The sequence below is a fragment of the Papio anubis genome, chromosome 7 (genome assembly GCF_008728515.1).
Source record: "Papio anubis isolate 15944 chromosome 7, Panubis1.0, whole genome shotgun sequence".
NCBI classification, from domain to species: domain Eukaryota; kingdom Metazoa; phylum Chordata; class Mammalia; order Primates; family Cercopithecidae; genus Papio; species Papio anubis.
The window spans coordinates 12,641,105-12,660,156 of record NC_044982.1 but is presented as its reverse complement, the minus strand read 5'-3'; the positions used below and the strand labels follow the sequence as shown (position 1 = coordinate 12,660,156).

At 50.5% G+C, this 19,052-nt stretch overlaps 1 protein-coding gene and 1 long non-coding RNA gene across 4 annotated transcripts; one reads left to right on the top strand and one right to left on the bottom strand.

The window, feature by feature from the left end:
* Positions 1-8,311: 8,311 nt before the first annotated feature.
* On the top strand, positions 8,312-19,024 carry FAM181A (family with sequence similarity 181 member A). Of its 3 annotated transcripts, none has more exons than XM_003902201.5 (2): positions 8,312-8,412; positions 17,632-19,024. In XM_003902201.5, the coding sequence occupies exon 2, from the start codon at positions 17,719-17,721 to the stop codon at positions 18,595-18,597; it is 879 nt and encodes a 292-aa protein (XP_003902250.1). In that variant the 5' UTR covers positions 8,312-8,412; positions 17,632-17,718; the 3' UTR covers positions 18,598-19,024. The 3 variants fall into 3 exon arrangements, with proteins under 3 accessions (XP_003902250.1, XP_009210433.2, XP_003902249.1); XM_009212169.4 differs by lacking the exon at positions 8,312-8,412 and adding an exon at positions 16,183-16,420; XM_003902200.5 differs by lacking the exon at positions 8,312-8,412 and adding an exon at positions 16,695-16,896.
* On the bottom strand, positions 9,862-16,193 carry LOC108586968. Its single transcript, XR_001905041.2, has 4 exons — positions 15,696-16,193; positions 12,818-13,413; positions 11,486-11,806; positions 9,862-11,185 (listed from the first exon to the last, which is right to left on the bottom strand). It is a non-coding gene; the product is annotated as an uncharacterized LOC108586968 (long non-coding RNA).
* Positions 19,025-19,052: the final 28 nt, after the last annotated feature.

The following is a 19,052-nucleotide window of genomic DNA, read 5'->3' as shown; positions in this document are numbered from 1 at the left end:
GGCTTTACTGGGTCTCCAGCTTGAGGATGGTGCACTGTGGGACTTCTCCAGCTTCACAATCATGTGAGCCAATCCCTTCTAATAAATCTCCTCATGTGTGTGTGTGCACTGTTGGCTCTGTTTCTCTAGAGAACTCTGATTAACACACCACATGCTTAGAATAGTGGCTGGCACATAGTAGGTACTCAATGAGTATTAGCAAATATTACTACCTTACTTGGTTCCATAAATACCCTCCCGCTGAAAAGGTGTTCCTTTGTGTCTCACCTTGGAAGTGACAGGGCCACCAAAAGCAATCCTTGCGTGTTTCTCCAGGGGGCCTCTCTGGTCTCATCTGGTGTCTATGAGCTCAGTTGCACCAGGGACTCCAAGGCCAGGCCTGTGAGATGCTGAGAGAACTGTGCCAGGGTCTCTCTGAGGGCTGCCACCTGCAGCCTCCTCTAGGCCCCTGCTGGCCAGGAGGTGTGGGAAGCTCTGGGTGCACACCAGTTTTGGGGATGAGGCTGGGATCAGGGAAAAAAGTATGTCTGCTTATCTGGTAGGGTCTGCCTCCCAACTCTACATGACTCAGTTTAATTCAGTTAATTCCCAAAGCACTTCTGAGCCCCTACTCCGAGCCAGTTGGACTGCCAGAGCCCCAGAAATAAGCCAGGCCCAGTCCCTATTTTTAAGATATTCTGCAGGGCCTGGATCTTTCTGCAGATGGGCTTCAGGGGTTTAAGAGGGGGCCTGCTGCCCCAGCCCACCCAAGTCACAACCACAGCTGATCCCTCCAACTCATCTCACATTTTGGTCTTCAGTGAGACAGTTGCTTAAAAGAACATTTTGCTTCTTTATTTCTTTTTCTTTCTTTTTTTTTTTTGAACAGCCTTGGAAATAGGGCTCATATTAAACGTGGCCTTGACATACAAGTTTGATTCTGACAGTGAATGAGGGAGTGAAAGGAGAGAAGGCATTCCGGGTAGAGGAAACAGCTTAAGCAAAGGTGCAGCTGTGTGCTTCTCAGAGGGGAAAGAGGGGCATTTATTGAAGATTTGCCCAGAGCCGAGTGTGAGTGAGCACCTGGATATTCAGCTCTCATGAGAGTCCTGCAAAGAGGATGCTATTATCCTCATTGACAGATGAGGCTCAGAGGCAAAGTAAAGGTCAGGGCATAGACTTGGGAATTACGCCCAGCTGGGAGATTTCCAGCACACACCGCTTTCTACTGCCAGAGGCTACTTGAGGGGAGGGAGACTTCCAAGCAGGTTTCATGCTGGGTGTGGCCAAGACGGACTCCTGTTGCTGGGCTTGAGTTAGCATGGTTCCCCAGTGTTGGAGCAGGTTCACTGGGCAGAGCTGGGCTAACAGGGAGGGCTTGGGGCTGTCATAATTCATGGCCACATGGGCACGGCTCAACCATTTATAATTAGAGTTATAACTTAAACAATCAACAAAAAAGACGTGATAAGTACCTTCACCTCCTAGCATACACACATCACATCTATTATTGCCACAAAGAATTGGTGACCAAAGGAAGCTGGTTCAGAAGCCCGGCCCTGTGTTAAGGTCCCATGGGGTCTGAGCAACGTGGAAATACCCTGGGAACAGATAGATCTCTTCTGTGTCCTCCCAAGGCCTCTGGAGTTCCTAGGATATTCATCTTATAAAGTGGTTGGTGGGAAATAAGCCATGAAAACAACAGAAACCTGATAGGTAGGTAAGTAGATAGAAACGGGGATTGGATGGATGGATGGATGGATGGATGAATAGATTATACATATATATTCTGTATATATTATCTCTATATATAGTCTCTCTCTATATATTCTCTCTATATATTCTCTCTATATACAAATTCTATATGTATTCTATATATATATATTCTAATAAACCTCCTTTTGTGTGTGTGAACTGTTGGTTCTATTTCTCTGGAGAACCCTGATTAATACACTGCATGCTTAGAATAATGGCTGTCACATAGTAGGCACTCAATGAGTATTAGCAAATATTACTATCTTATTATATATATATATTATATTTATATGTATATTATATTTATATATATATTATATTTATATATATATAGAGAGAGAGAGAGAGAAAACATAGACAGGAAGGGAGAGGACCAGACTTGGAGCTGCAAGGATACTGTCCCACAGTCTTGCCTAGCTGGACAGGACCAGGGTCAGCTAGGAGCAGGGAATGGACTGAGATGAGGCAGAGCTGCTGCTGTCAGAACCAAGGGCCCAGAGGCTGCTCTGTGCAGGGGCTTCATCACCCTCCAAATAAAGGGTTCGAATGTACAACTAACTTCCCCAGGCAGAGATCTTGCTTTGATCAAAGCTGTAAGCCCAGAAAGTGCTGGCACATAGTAGGTGCTAAAGGCATAGTTTTGAATGAATGTGTGGAAAAGCTTGCCCACATCCTAACTGGGCTTCGTAGGCAAACCGTCCTCCCAGCTGCCCCAGGCCTGGAAGAAGCAATAAGTGTGCCCCAACTTGAAGGGCAGGTGGTATCAGGAGCACTGGCCGTGGGGCCTGAGGACCCAGGTGCAAGGCCTGACTTTGCTATTAACTGAGAGTTCAGTTCACCGTATACAACAGCCCTCTGAGGTGGACACCACTATCCCCATTTTACAGACAAGGAAACTGCGACCTCAAGAGATCAAGCCACTTGCCCAGGGTCACAGAATGTGGCAGTCTTAAAACATGGCCCCTCCAAAAACATTTTTAAAAGAAACAAAGAAAAAGAATTTAAAAAAAAAAAAAAAAAAAAGAAAAAAACATAGCCCCAAAGTTCTTTGACCCTCTTCCCATTGAGAGGTGGGGTCTACATCCCTTCCTCGTGAATCTGGGCTCTGTGACTGCTTGACTAAGAGAATACTATGGAAGTGATGTGGTGCTGGTTTTGGTTTCTAGGCCCCAGTCATAAGAAACTAGCAGGCTCCACTTCCTGTGTCTTGAGATGTTTACATTTGGAACCCAGCCGCCATGCTGTGAGGAAGCCAGGACGCCACAGGGAGAGGCTGTTGGAGCTGTGCCTGCAACAGTCCAGCTCAGGCCACAGCCAACAGCCAGCATCAAGGCCCAGACATGAGTGAGGAGGACTTTGAGATGGCTCTGGTCCCGGCTGTCAAGTCACCCCCAGTCTTTGAGTCTTTCCAGCCGCAGACATTGCAGATGCAGATAAGTGGCTCCCACTGCCCTTTCTGAATTCCTGACCCATGAGTGCCACCGAGTTCAGGGAGGTTGCTACAGCAATAGTGACAGGGGCACACAACCGAGAGCAGTGGGGCCATGGCTGTAAAGCAGGTCCTGCTGACCCCAGAACCCATCTCTTCTCCACTGCCTCAGTTTACCTGGAACATCTGCACTTCAGATGCACTGCCTGAGGTGATGGGGCCCTTGAGGGGTGATTCAGCCAAGCCTAGGAGGTTCATAAATAACACTCCCAGCTGCTCCGTGGGCTGGCACATCTGTGTAGGGTTGGCCCCTAGGAAGAGACAGATGGGAAGTGTCAAGGAGCTCCCTGAGCTCAGATGGGGGTGGATTCTGATCTCAGGTCTGCCAACGTCTAGCTGCATGAACTTGAGCGGGTCTCTCTGTGCCTCAGCTTCCTCCTCTGTACAGCGGGGTTACCAAGAAGGACCCGATAGCCTGTTGGAGGACTCTGTGTGTGAGATTGAGGCCCTGTGTGCCTCCGTGAAATGAATGTTATCAAAGCTCTTATTGGGGCTTAAAAGTCTCAGAGCATCAGCTCAGGATGGGCCAGTGTTCAATGGGAGGGTCACAGGCCCCAGGGCAGGGCTACGTGGGAAGGGGAGATTCAGGCGAGGTCAGAGGTCCTGAGCAGAATGCTCTCCTGCACTGTGCCAGGGAGCTCTGTGCGGGAGTCAGAAGCCGGGATCCCAGCGTGGAGCTTTTAGACTTTTTTGGGGAGATCATGCTCCATATATTCCTTTCAAATGAGATCACCATGTGACAGGATTGAGAAAAAGAAAGACAGTGACTCTCCAGCTCCTACTTTGTGTCTCTCTGGTCACTGTTAGTTAATATTGAAATTAACATAGATTTTAATTATTTTAAAATTAATTGTCTTAATATTCCAGTAAACTTTAATATTGTTAACGAAATTTAATTAATATTGAAAATACACTCGGTAACTATCTCATGAGCTGTAACAGTGAAATGTAACAGTGAATTTGTGCATTAAAAGTGTTTATTCTGTTCCATGTCAACACTGAAAATACCATCATTTCTGCGCCCCTGGTTTAGCATGTCTTTAAAATTTTCTTATTGATATATAATAGTTGTACATATTTTGGGAGAACATGTGTTATTTGGATACATGTATATGATGTGTAATGATCAGATTAGGTAGTTGCGATATGCATCACCTCAAACATTTTATTTTTTTAATATAATGAGAGCCTCAGAAAACGGATTGGTACAGGGCTCTCCTGAACCCAGGTTGGGTGTTTCTGGGGACTGTGACCATTCACGATAGGACTCAACCTCCTTGGGGAGAGACCTGGCAAGGGACCTGCCAAGACCCTGGCTCCATGACAAGAGAAACTGAGACAGGGGCCCAGAGGCGTGGGCTGGGCCAGTGCCCAGGAGTACAGGAAGTTCTCATTCACTGACAGTGTATTTCCTGTGCAGGTCTGTGTGTGAGGCCCTGTTCTAGGCATAGGGATACAGCAAGAAGCAAGAACCCAATTCCCTGACCCTGTAGGACCTGTGCTGTGGTGGGCAGACAGGCAATGAAGTGCAGTCAATACCCAGAGATCTCATGTGCCCAGCGCCGGGGAGAGGAAGAAAGCAGAGAAAGAGGTGAGGATGGAGAGTGGGAAGCCCGCACTAGTGAGTCAGTTGAGTAAAGAGAAAAGAGGGGGAGGGTGATACATGCAAGTATCCAAGGCAGGAGCTGGCAACATTTTTCCATAAAGGACCAGACTATAAATACTTGAGGTTTTGTGTGTACTCTGGGGTCAGTCACAACCCTCAACTCCACTGTCGTAGGGCAAAAGCACCATAGACGATATGTCAATGGGTGGCCCGGCTGTGTTCCAATAAAACTTTATTTACACAAACAGGTGGCAAGCCTATGTGTGCAACCACTGAGCTAAGGGAAAATAATTCCAGGAAGAGGGAATAGCAAGTGCAAAGGTCCTTGGGTGGGAGTGAGCCTGGTGCCTGAGGAACAGCAAGAAAAAGGATGTGACTGGCGAAGGATGACCAGTGGATAAGGTTAGAGAAATAAGTGGCAATGGAACAGGGAAGGGGGACAGAAGAGGCTCTTGTTTGACTTGGCCCTGTTCAGGGCTTGTCCGGGGACCCTCACCCTGGGGATGTGGCTACAGACCCAACTCTAAGATCCACTGAACCCACCTGAACTCACATCCACTGCCATGCTTCTTGCCCTGGGAAGGACTGGCTGAGGTCTGTTGAAACATCAACAAGAGTTCTCACCCTGGGAGTGGACTGCAGCCCTCCAGCCCAAGTCTTCCCCATCTTCTCCTTTATCTACATGCTTGTTACCAGTGGAGGGTCTTGACTACAAGTCATCCAGGTTCTTAGCATTTTGAACTAAGAATTGGACAAAATGCACAAACAAAGCAACGAAAGAATGAAGCAATGATTTACTGAAATGAAAGTACTCTCCACAGAGTGGGAGCAGCCTTGAACAAGTGGCTCAAGAGCACTGGTTGCAAATCTTCTAGGGTTTAAGTACCCTCTAGAGGTTTCCCATTGGTTGTGTAGAGTTACACCCTATGTAAATGAAGCCTTGGCCCACGACCAGTCTGATTGTGGCAGGAGGTGACTGATCAGAGGTACTTTACATTTTTTTCTTATGTTTTTATTTATTTATTTTTATTATACTTTATGTTCTAGGGTACATGTGCACAACGTGCAGGTTTGTTACACATGTACACATGTGCCATGTTGGTGTGCTGCACCCATTAACTCGTCATTTACATTAGGTATATCTCCTAACCCTATCCCTCCCCGCTCCCCCCACTCCACAACAGGCCCCAGTGTGTGATGTTCCCCTTCCTGTGTCCAAGTGATGTCATTGTTCAATTCCCACCTATGAGTGAGAACATGCAGTGTTTGTTTGGTTTTCTGTTCTTGTGATAGTTTGCTGAGAATGATGGTTTCCAACTGCATCTGCAACACAGTGGGAAAAGGGGTAGGGTTTGCAAAGGAAGCAGCCTCTAATCCTTATTACTTGGGTGTGGAAAGATGGTGTGTTCCTTTTGATTCAGTTCTAAGAAGTCAGCGTGAATTGCCTTAGGGTCCCTGCCTCTAGACACAATTCTGCCTCACGCTCTTCCTCCCAGTCTCCCCTCCACCCCAGACCAGGAGAGCTAAAACAACCCCTACTCATCCTTTAGCCTGCTGGAAAGGACCCCAGTCCAGGAGCTGGGCACCGTTTCCACCAAGTTTATCAGATGAGAAGTGTGAGGCCCACACAGATGAAATCACCGCCCAGATGAGCGAGGCAGGAACAAAATGCAATTGTCTGACTCCTAAGGTGTGTGAATGATCTCTGTGGGTGACCAACATGCTCCAAGGGGTTTGCCATGTGCCAGGCATTGGAATGCCATCCAGGGAGCTAGCGTTGGTCTAGGAGAGCTCACCTTGGTGCTAGGGTGGAGGTAAGGGGGCCACAGCGTTCACAGCAGTAACTCTTCATAGTCCCAGCACGCCCCAAAAGGACCGAGTCAGGGAGCGCAGGAAAGCAATGCTGAGGCAGGTGAAAATGGCCCTTTTGCTGATGATGCAAATGCCCCTTTCCTGAGAGATGACAGCGTATTCAGAGAATTTTGGAAAAGTTTGTTACGGGCTAGATTTGGGCTACAGATAGAGTTGTGATCAGAGGCCAGGAACTAAATGATAAATGCCAATGAAGAGTCTCTATTACTCAAGTAGGACAGGTGCTCCAGGTGGCTGGGGTGGGGGCTGGGAATTTGTAAGGCAAGAAAACACAATGCCCACCCCCGACCCCACCTTCCCCTAAGGGCACTGTAGACACTGGCTGAGCTCAAACCCAGCTCCTCTGCCACCTATCTCAGTGACTAGGGGAGAGTTCCATCTCCCTGATCCTCGTTTCTGAATCTGTCAAATGGGAAGAACAATGCCCATCTCAGGTTTTATTGACTCATTGATTTGTTTAGTGAGGATTCAATGAGATGGCAAATATCTAACTCATGGGGCACTGCAGTATTCAATGTGAGTTAGACCCCTGCCCCCATCACTTTTCCCTTGGAAACCCTCATCCCAGGAGGCAAGGGATCCTCTCTGACGATGAGGGTGTGCTGTTTGTGCCACATACCTGAGGGACAGTGTGGCTGGAGGGGTGGGAGTCAGGCATTGACGATGCACTTGCTGTTTACAGGTTGTTTTACGACTGGCTATTGGAGCTCCTAAAATGGCTCAGAAGCCAACCAACCATTTTAGTCTATGTCCTGGTTTGTTTATTCATTCATTCATTCATTCATTCATTCATTCATTCATGCATGCATTCAGTCAGTCAGTTATTAAGCATGTGTTACGTGCCTGCTGCATGCAAAGATACATGGAGGAATTCAACCTTTCTACTTAACCTTATCTCACCTCACTCCCTGCAGTGACCTCTCCTCCCCACTGCACTGAGCTTCTCACTGTCTCCGCTCTCCAAAATGCCTAACACTCTCCGCCTCAGTGCCTTGACTCAAGCTATGGCTGTTGCCATCACTGCTGCCTCTCATCCATGAAACAAAGTAGCATGTTAGAAAGATCCCAGGTTCAGAGTCAGGAGGTAAGCATTCGAATCTTGGCTCTAACTCTCACTAGCTGTTAAGTTCTTTAGTCTACGTGAGCCCCAGTTTCCACATCTGCCAGATGGGAATGACATTAGGATCTATCACAGAAGGCTGTTGTGAGAATAAATACTATGAGATGTGTAAGATATCTATTATGGCTAAGTCAGTGCCCAGCCTGGAGTTGAAACTTAGTAACAAATGTCTGTTGAAAGGACCTGATGAATTCTGGCCTGGGAGGTGGGAAACTTGAATCTTGGCCACAGGAATATGTGCTTGAATAAGTCACTGCTTTTCTCAAGGGGCTCCAATCCCTTGATTAAAATTGCAGGGTTGGATCACCAGAATGCCAAGTATTGACATTCCTGGCTTTCCATCCTGTGATTCTGAACTGGATCCAGGGACACTTGGCACACAGCCGGCTTCATCTCCATCTTCCCTCAGGGAAGACATCGCTAGTTGATCAGAGTGTTCTATCTGCTGAGCCCTCGGAATCTCTCCACAGGGCACCTGCCAGTCATCACCAATCAAACCCGAGATGACGGTTGAGATCAAACAGACTTTTCATTCCTAGTTGGTGCCTGGGTGAGTGACGAGGCCTACCAGTGCTGGAGGACACAGTCAAGGTGATGGACGTGTGGGGGTGGAGGAGCGTGCAGAGCAGGGGTGTGAATGTGGGGCGGTGGTCCATTGGGGATGCCCTGCAGGGCACAGACGCCACTATCATGTCACTTTTGTCCCACTAGCCCTTCCTTATGGCTTCACCTGGGCAGCCATTATATCCAGCCCAGGGGAGAGGTGAAGGCAAGGGAAGGGCACCAATTATGAACCAGGTGATGTGTTTGTTGAGTTTTCATGGCTGATATCTTAATCCTCATTATCAACCCTGCCAGGGAACTGCTCTTAGCTCCACTTCAAGGATGAGGAATAGCAGGCTCACAGCTTACTGATCATGATGATTAATCATAAAATTAATCACAGTAATTGGCTTGGGTTGCACTCCAGCTTCACCCCTTTTGGCTGTGGGGTCTTGGGCAAGTCACTTAGTCAACCTGTGCCTCAGTGTCCTCATTTGTAGAGTAGGCATAATAGCAATATCCACCTCTTTATGAAGGAGTTAATACAGAGGAAGTTTTTGAAACATTATTAGCATTTAATAAGAGGTAAGTAAACTATTTTCAAGGCTGTTGGCATGGATTTCGTATTCATTTTGCTATCCCCAGCATCTCAGAGAATGTCCTGTACATAGTAGGTGTTCATTAAATGCTTTGGACCCACTTGTTGAGCATTATCAACTCCCCAGAAAAGTCTCACATAGGTCTTCTTGTTGCCGAGAAAGTCCCACATAGGTCTTTCTTGTTGCCAAAGAGGACATCTCAAAGAAAATAATGAAAATATACTCAGCCAAACAAAAATGCAAGCACAACATATCAAAATTTGTGAGATGCAGCCAAAGCAGTGCTGAGAGGAAATTGTATAGCACTAAGAGGCCTACATTAGAAAACAAGAAAGATCTCAATCAATGATCAAAGCCATGCCCTCAGAAAAAGAAAAGTGAAATAAGCCCAAAGCAAGAAGAAGAAAGGAAATAATAAAGATAAAAGCAGAAGTCAATGACATTGAAAACAGAAAAAGAAATAGAAAAAAATAAAATAAAAAAGAGCTGGTTCTTTAAACAGATCAATCAAATTAACAAGTTTCTAGTAAGACTGACCAAAAGAGAGAAGACATAGATTATGATATCAGAAGTGAAATGCAGCCAGGTGTGGTGGCTCACACCTGTAATCCCAGCACAGTGGGAGGCTGAGACGGGAGGATAGCTTGAGCTCAGGGGTTTGAGACCAGCCTGGGAAAAATAGTGAGACCTCCTCTCTACAAAAAAATTTTTTAAATTAGCTGGGTGTGTTGGCATGAACCTGTAGTCTCAGCTACTCGGGATGCTGAGGTGGGAGGATTGCTTGAGTCCAGGAGGTCAAGACACTGCAGTGTGCCACAATTGTGCCACTGCACTGCAGTGATAAAGCAAGACCTTGTCTCAAAAAAAGAAGAAAGAAAGAGAGAGAGAGGAAGGAAGGAAGGAAGGAAGGAAGGAAGGAAGGAAGGAAGGAAGGAAGGAAGGAAGCAAGGGAGGGAGGAAAAGACAGAAAGGCAGGGCAAAATAGTAAATGTTATGATGTTATATCTTAGCATAATAAAAATTGTAAATAGGCTAAAGAAAAAAACACATGATCATATAAATTGATCCAAAAATTCATTTAACAAAATTTAACATCCATTCATGACAAGAACTCCCAGAAAATTAGGAATAGAAGAAAGTATCCTCAACTTGATAAAGAGGATCTACAAAATTCCCACAGCTGCATCATATCCCACGGTGAAAGACCAAAAGCTTTTCCCCTAAAATCAGGAACAAGACACAGAGGTCTGCTTGCACCACTCTTCTTCAACATAGAGCTCTTTGCCTGAACCCCACCCCTCTCGAGACTCCACATGGTGAAGATGGGCTGAGCGCTCCTCTTTTCCTGGAGCTTGAGTCCTCAGACTCACCAGCTCTAACCCCACTCATTCATATTCCTTTCAAGAATGCACAGGGGAGTGCAAGTGGGCTTACCTGATTTTATGATGTTGAATCTGCTCTGATTTATATTAGGAAAAAGCAAATCATTTGCCAAATATAAGTAGCACTGACTTGTGGCACGCTATCATATAGCACCATATCACATGATAGCACCATGTCAATATCCACGTGTGCAGCATAGAGGTCAAGAATTGATGATGTAATTCAACCAGGAAACTGAGGCCCAGAGAAGGTGAGTGACTACCTCAAGATCACACAGCCAGGTAGGGGCGAAGTTCAAAGATCTCATCTCCAAAGCCAGTCTCCCTTTCATGGTACAATAATATGGTTGAAACCACTTCCAATGTGGAACTTGATCACACTGACAGTGGTCTCTGTCACTGGAGGTGGACTGCAGCCAGGGATGCTGGGGCTGGCTGAGCCGGGCAGTGACTACTCTGGGGCATTACAAGGTCTCTGCCTCCTCTGAGGGCACAGCCATGCCAGGCAACTTCACCAGCGCAGGAAGCCCTCGGCCTGGCAGCCAAAGGGGTTGGCTTTGACCTGATGCCTCCTGTTCCCAGGAAGCAAGAAGCACGTCCGCTCTGATTACGGCTGACAGCCTGCCGCGGGCTGGTCTTTGATAGAAACACTGCCATTATGTAAGAAGTTACATAAATCATCTTGTGATGTCTGCGTCGCACGTCCACAGAGGCGCTGCTGGGCCACTCTGTCCTCCGCGTGGCCTTTGTATGTTCCCCGAGCTGGCGTGGTCGGTCGGGCCTAACTCTCCAGGGCAGGGGTGGCTGGGAAGAGTCTGCAGCCCTGGGCTAGCAAGGCCCCTGGGAGGGAGACGGGGCCCTCGCATTGGTTCACAATTGTCTGTGGGAGCAGCATCCTAGGATCAGTCCCACCCCAGCTTTGTGATTTACTGCCCATGGGACCTTCAGCAAGTTTCCTGCCCAATTAGTGCCTCAACTTCCTCACCCATTAAAGAGAGTAATCATGGCAACTGGGAAGAACAAATGACAATATATGTCACATACTTCCATCAAGTAGGACTTTACACTCGTATGATCAGGTGTGAGAAAGAGCACAGGGTGGCGGGCAGAGCAGAGCTCCCTCCCGGGCGCTGCTCCTACCTGGCTCTGCCTGGCTCTGCCTTGGATGAATCACTGCCACTCTCTGGGCCCCTCTGTCTTTATCTCTAAAATGAGAAGTCGGTCCATCTTTTGGAACTGAATTTTCTGTAGAGGTGTGAAAATGTACAATCTCCTTTAACATGTATTTTTGGCAATTTAAAACATTACCAAACATGTACCAACAAACAAATACATTCAAATGCATTTTAACCCACAAAGTGACACACTAGGCTGCCGACTGGAGAACTTGGGCAGTCAGGTTAACTCCTCTGGGGACCAGGTAGTAGTTTCTCCAGGGACTCCTCTCATTTGATGACCATCCTAAGATCATAAGAGAAGCTTTTTTAGGTCGGGCGTGGTGGCTGACAGCTGTAATCCCAGCACTTTGGGAGGCTGAGGCAGCCGGATCACCTGAGGTCAGGAGTTTGAGACCAGCCTGGCCAACATGGTGAAACCCCGTCTGTACTAAAAATATAAAAATTATCCAGGGGTGGTGGCACGCATCTGCAATGCCAGCTACTCAGGAGGCTGAGGCAGGAGAATCACTGGAACCCGGGAGGCAGAGGTTGCAGTGAGCCGAGATCGCGTCACTGCACTACAGCCTGGGTGACAGAGAGAGACTCCATCTCAAAAAATAAATGAATTAAAAGGTAAACTTTAAAAAAAAATTTACATCTCAACTGCTTCACTCTATAAACTGAGATTTTGTAAATGTTCTGCAACTAAAACAAAGTATGGCTGATGTGAGACCATAATCCATATCTTCTGATTTCAAAGTTTTATGTCATCAGAACAGACTCCTTGTTCTAATGCATTGTTTGTAAATAAGTAGAAGGTATGCATTTGAGCATGTAAAATAAATTTGTACTCATAGCTCATGGCTGTCGTGGTTTTACACATTCAATCTCCACATTTTTTTTTTTTGAGATGGAGTCTCCCTCTGTCCCCCAGGCTGGAGTGCAATGGCACAATCTCACCTGACTGCAACCTCCGCCTCCCGGGTTCAAGCGATTCTCCTGCCTCAGCCTCCTGAGTAGCTGGGATTACAGGTGCCCGCCACCACTCCCAGCTAATTTTTGTATTTTTAATAGAGATGAGGTTTCACCATGTTGGCCAGGCTGGTCTTGAGCTCCTGACCTCAGGTGATCGGCCCACCTTGGCCTCTCAAAGTGCTGGGATTACAGGCCTGAGCCACTGTGCCTGGCTGAATCTCCACATATTTTTAAGTGGGCATCTCTGCTTCAAAGCAATTTGAAAACCCACTGCCCCAGATGAGTTCCTTGGCTCCCTCGGGCTTGGCCTGTGCATGCCCTGCCAGGTGCCTCTTCTCACTTGCAGCTCCAGTCTACACATGTGCTGGCTGAATCCTAGAAGCAGATGATGTCTGTTGACACCAGAGGTTCTGGAGGAGTGGCTCCCAGGATACTGCTGGGGAGTTGCTCTGCTTCACTGATGAGTGGGCGGGAGACAGCTGTTTACTTATCAAGATAAAGCAGGGAATGTCACCTCCACACCCTCTGTTCCCCGCACGCAGTAGGTGTTGAATGGAGTTGATGCAAAGCTGGGAGTCCCTGCAGCAGGGTCAGCACAGTGGATTGTCGGAAAACCAAGGCAGCAACGACTGGTTGAAAAGGGGCCGTCAGTGGCCCAGCTTATCCGAGTTCACGGCAGTTGAAGCCAGCACAGCTCATGTGCCTTTAGCAGAGCTTTACAGAACCCAGGCTCTGGTGCTGGGCGATGCAGTCGGGAAGAAGCGCTTCCAGCTTCATGCGCCATAGTCCTGTAGGATCACAGACAATTCGTTGTCACGTAAGCTATAGCAACCACAAGCATCCTTCACTCAGGCCTGCTGTGTGCTGAGTCCATTCGAGTCACAGGAGGTACAGAGAGAAATCTGTGGATGACCTCCCTTCCCCACTGGAGCTCACCTGGGTGGGGCAAACAATAAACAGACAAAATTAAAAACAAAACAAAACAAAACAAAAAACAGGAAGCAGCTGTTTACGGTCCACAGGAAAAATCCTGCTCAGTGGAATGGGCAAAGTATTTAATTCATAACACATTTAGTAAGAAGCTACTCTGTGCCAGACTGTAGTAGGAGTCAGATTACTAAGGGTCTTCTGCATTTAGCTAAGGAGGTTAGACTTCATCTTTGACTCTAGGAACACAGGGATGTGAAGAGGGCATTATTAACAATGCTAGGAGTTGGCAGGAGGCATCCTGGAGGAGGGGATGTTTGAGCTGGGCCTTGAATAATGGCCGAGAGGACAGGGCTGGCTGAGTTGGGCCCAAGAATCAGGTTTGAGGCTTCTGTGAGTGTGTCACCAACTGTAAATGGGAAAAATAATCCCCTCTGCCCAGACACAGGACAATAATGAGAGAACACTGGGAGAACCTTCAGACTCGTATGATTACTGCTGTCTTTCCACCTGCCTATATGGCCAATCACAAAAACACAGAGAGCCTTCCCTTGTGTGGGTCAGAGGCACCGAGAGGCCTGGCCTCAAGCCATAGCTGCCTCCTCTCCCCGCTCCTCACTTCCCAAAGCTGCAGCTCCCGTATTCCTGAGTCAGGAAGGTCCAACGTTGGGCTAGAAGAGTGGAACCCAGGACGCGTGGAGAAAATCTGGTCTCGGCCAGCAGCGTTTAGGCAGTGTCTGGTGCTCATGGGAGCGCCAGGAGGCAATGTGGCCAGGCAGATCCACCTCAGCTTTTGGACGCAGACAGGCCTGGCTTCAAGTTCGAGCTCTGCTGGTTAACAGCTGTGAGGCCTTGGGAAAGTAACTCAACCTCACTTCACTTGTCAGGGCAACTGAAACACTATCCTCACAGAGCTGCCCCGAGGGTCACGGGAGGTCTTCATGTGGCTCGAATATGGCTCTTGGCACATGCTGAGTGTCCGCAAAGAATCCATTGTCTTCCACTTTTCTCTCCTCTTCCTTTCTCTCTTCCCTCTTTTCTTCCTTCTCTCTTTCCTCAAAAAGTGTTTGGTGGAAGAACAGCCCACATTCAGAGCTTTGGAAAGACTTTCATAAGACACCGACTCACCTCCCATGGAGTCCACGGGCCTGGTGGGGACTCACTACTAGCTAAGAAAAGAGAGACATCTTCATGATCTGGCAGTGCGGAACGGGCCAGCAGGGCTGCAGGTGCCGTGGGATCTCGAGGACTCTGGGAGCTGAGCTGAGTGGCTTTAAAATGTCTTGACGCCCTTAGAAGAGAAAAGATCTTCTGGAGAGAGGAATGATGCAGCCTACAGAAAGCACAGAAGGCCTGGGGAGAAAAAGGCAGGGCACAGCAAAGCAGGCTGTTATGTGGTCAGGTGCTGGCTGCCAGAGAGGTTCGAACTCTTGGCTGTGCACACCGGCTTCATGCAGTAGGCAGCAGGGAGCTGGCCCTGGTGGCCACAGGCCCTCAGGACACTCTCTCCAGCCACGTGTGCCAGGTGTTTTGGAGCAGAAAGGATATTTCCTGCCTGTACCAGTCAGGGTGGGCTGGGAGTTACTGCAGAAACACATAGCCCTCGAATCTCTGGCACTTAAAATGATGATGGCTTGGCTCTCACCCGTGCAAAGGTTGCCACAGGCAGGAGCAACTCTCCAGGGCACGTAGTGGCCGACAATCTAGGATGTGTCAGTCCAGCGGCGCTTCCGTCTCAGTCCACACTTCCCCGACCCCGCAGCAGGATAGGAGCATGGAGAATACAGTGCTGGCTTTCAAGGCCTAAATTGAGTTACAGCTTGTCAGCACGGGCCATCTCCTCCAAACCCTTCATTTTGCCTGTAGGGACCCTCAGGCTGGGGGTAGGGGAGATGGCTTGGAGGCAAACCACAGCAGCTGTCTATTGGCCAGTGGGAAGGAGTTGGGGCCATCCCTCCTGGATGGAGGCCCTGGCCCTGCCCTGCCAATGCCCCCAGTCTGGGTAGGGAGACTCCAGAGAGGAGTCCTGCAACCTAAGATGCCAAATCTTAGGTTGCAGTACAGAGGCGTGGGTTGGCGCATAGACCGTCAGCCATCTGGCTGATGAGGGAGACAGGAGGAGAAGGCAGTAGAAGGGGAAGAGGAAAGGAAGGGGAAGGAGAGGAGGAGCGAAGAGGAGGCTGAGCTTGGACAGAAAAACGATGAGGCTTGAAAGGGGCCCATGAGTTGGGCTGGCACGGAGGCACGACCATTAGCATTTCCCAGGCAGCCGCCCTCGCCTTCAGCCTCACCTTCCCTCTGGCCAGTTGGTGGGCAGGGCCAACGCCGGCTCTGGGCTCCCTTGCTTGCTCAGAGCGGCCCTGCTTGCAGCCCCGCCGGCGTTGGCACGGTGACAGTAGCCAAGTGTGCAAACTTGTGCCATTGTCCGCAGGCCAGGGGGAGCCATGGAAACTGGCTAATATGACACAGGAAAATGTTTGCTGATGGCAATTCTATGGGCTTTGTCCACCTCTTTCTCCATCATGACGACTCGATTTAAGTCCCTAACTGTTTGACTACAAATGCAAGGGGACCGTGCAACGCCAACCTTTTGTCCGGCTGCGCTGAATGGGCAATTCAGGCTTTGTGCAGCTCAATTGAGGAAGCAAACATAAAGACAAGATTCCTGAGAGCTCCAGCTCCCTTCCCATGGATATCCCAGCACCTCGTTACAGAGTCCTTCCTCGGCCACCTTTTCCGACAGGCATCAGCGCACCTCCCGACCTCGAAGGCCCTCCATCCCTGATCCCTGGGGATCCTGGCAGGGAGGGTGGTGGGGGTGGCAGGGGAGAGAGAGAGAGAGAGAGAAAGAGAGACAGAGACGGAGAGACAGAAAGAGAGGAGAAGAGAGAGTGAGAGAGAGAGAGCCACTCAACGCTCAAGGACAGCGGGAAAAGCAGCCCGCCCCAGCTTACCCCGTCCGATTGTCTGTCCTCACTGGAGCATGGCAGCTGTAGGCCTGGAGTCTTTGGGGGAGGTTTGCAAGCCTGTCTCTACTAGGCCCAGCCCCTTCTCGATCCTGGACATTTTAAACACACACACACACACACACACACACACACCACCCCCTTGAGAAAGCAGGGAACCGAGGTCAAGGGGAGGAGGAGCGTGGAGGCCCAGGAGAGTGGGGCTGAAGGGTAGAAATTTACCGGGAAATGATTGCATTTGGGAGCTGTCTTTTTTGTGATGGTCCCCATGGTGACAATTTGTGACGGCAAAGAATGTGGGAACGGGGCGCCGCCGCCTGATTGGGATGCTTTGTATCTGGAGAGGCGCTCCTGATTGGCCTGAGGGGCCCCCCAGCTCCGGGGAGTTGTCCTCCATTCAGCCCACTCGAGGGTTGCACAACTGCTTCCAGCCGGACGGAGCTCAGCCGGCTGCGCCGGGGCCTGTCCCAGGTCTGCAGTGGGGAACCTGCCGGGCCACGTTGGCTGGGCCCTGGCCGCACCTTCGGTCAGTGTGGAGGCCCGGTGGCTCTGGCCCGACTGGGTGGCGGGTGTGGAGCAGGCTGGGGCCTGGGGGAGGGGCGAGGTGCCGTGGGTGGCGGCCGAGGAGGCATGAAATTGCTGCAGATGCTTCTTCGGGGGAGTCCCTGCTGCCCGCAGCCTGAGATCAGCCTGCAAGGCAGGTCTCGATTAAGTGCCAGACAGGGGTCCTGCCTGGTCCTGCGTGAGAGCTGGGGGTGGAGCGTGGGGACTGAGGAGGGGGGCTGGCGCTCCTCATGCCGGGGGCGGGAGTGGTGGGAGGGGGAGGCTACCACCAGGGAGGAAGGGGGCTTGGCCTTGCTTTAAAGTGGAGCAGTTGCCTCAGCTCAGAGAATAAACACCTCGCTGGCAAGTTGGCAGCACGGTGTGTGGGAGACGGGGCAGGTTGGGAATGTGTGCCAGCCCCAGCAATGCCACCTGTAGCTGGGTCACCTTGGGCAAGTTGCTTGACCTTTCTGAGCCTTGGCTGCAAGAAGAGGGCACCAGACACAAGCAGGCTGGGTGAGGCTCTGCTGGCGCCTGCTGCATCCCAGGTGTGCAGGAAGTGCTCAGCCACTTGCACCCACATCCCTCTACCCAGGACTCTGTTTAAGGCTGAGGGGTGCTGGGGTGGGGACACCGTTTGCAGACAGGTGCTGTGGTCTTTTGGCAGTGTTGGGTGTGGTTGCTCGGAGAGACTCCAATGGCCTGTTTTGTCCCCCAGGTCAGCTTGGTGCCCTTCCTTGGAGCTGCCGGCCACCAGCAGAGCCCACCCTCTTCATGGAAAGCCTCGTGCAGTGGCCCCCTGGTGATGGCATCCGACAGTGATGTGAAGATGCTGCTGAACTTCGTGAACCTGGCGTCCAGCGACATCAAGGCCGCCCTGGACAAGTCGGCGCCCTGCCGCCGCTCCGTGGACCATCGCAAGTACCTGCAGAAGCAGCTCAAGCGCTTCTCCCAGAAGTATTCCCGGCTCCCGCGGGGACTTCCGGGCAGAGCCCCTGAGCCCTACCTGAAAAGGGGGTCTGAGGACCGGCCCGGGAGGCTGCTTCTCGATTTGGGCCCTGATTCCAGCCCCGGCGGGGGTGGGGGCTGCAAGGAGAAGGCGCTGAGGAACCCCTACAGGGAGGAATGTCTTGCTAAGGAGCAGCTCCCACAGGGGCAGCATCCAGAAGCTGCCCAGCCTGGCCAGGTGCCCATGAGGAAAAGACAGCTGCCTGCTTCCTTCTGGGAAGAGCCGAGGCCCACCCACAGCTACCATGTGGGGCTGGAGGGGGGACTGGGCCCCAGGGAGGGACCTCCCTACGAGGGTAAGAAAAATTGCAAGGGCTTGGAGCCCCTGGGGCCTGAGATTGTCCCAGTGCCCATGTCTCCGAGGGCCCTGGCTGAAAAGGAGCCACTCAAGATGCCTGGGGTCTCCCTGGTGGGCCGCGTCAATGCCTGGAGTTGCTGCCCCTTCCAGTACCATGGACAGCCCATCTACCCGGGCCCTCTGGGGGCCCTGCCTCAGAGTCCTGTCCCCAGCCTGGGCCTGTGGAAGAAGAGTCCAGCCTTTCCCGGGGAGCTGGCGCACCTCTGCAAGGATGCGGACGGCCTGGGGCAGAAGGTGTGCAGGCCTGTGGTGCTGAAACCCATTCCGACCAAGCCGGCCGTGCCCCCACCCATCTTCAATGTCTTTGGCTACCTCTAGCCGGGCCGAGAGGGCCTCAGCCCCCACCTCTGGCCTGCAGGAGTGTCAAGGTCCCTGAGGTGCTCTCCTGTGAGGAGGTGGCTGGGCCACAGTGTGGCCTCTTCCATTTGTGTGCGTATGGGAGCGGAGGGCAGGATTGGGGCGGGGCTCCTCAAGCAGTCACCCTTCAGTCTTGCAGCCTTGGAAGCTGGGGGGCTGGTTGGCCCCTCCCCAAGCAGGCCAGGGCCCAGCAGCTTGTCCCGCTGTCCCTGTGCAGACCATGGGTGCTAGGATGTTGCCCTTGCTTGCAGACACCCCGGAAGCCAGAGTGACACATCTGTTCACCTGCCACCCACTCTGCAAGCCAATCTCAGTTGTTGTTCTTCTTGTTCTTTGTAAATACTGAGAAAGTTAAAAGAATAAAGACATTTCTTTTGGAGTTTCCATATCTTGGGTATCATGAAGCTGAATGAGCC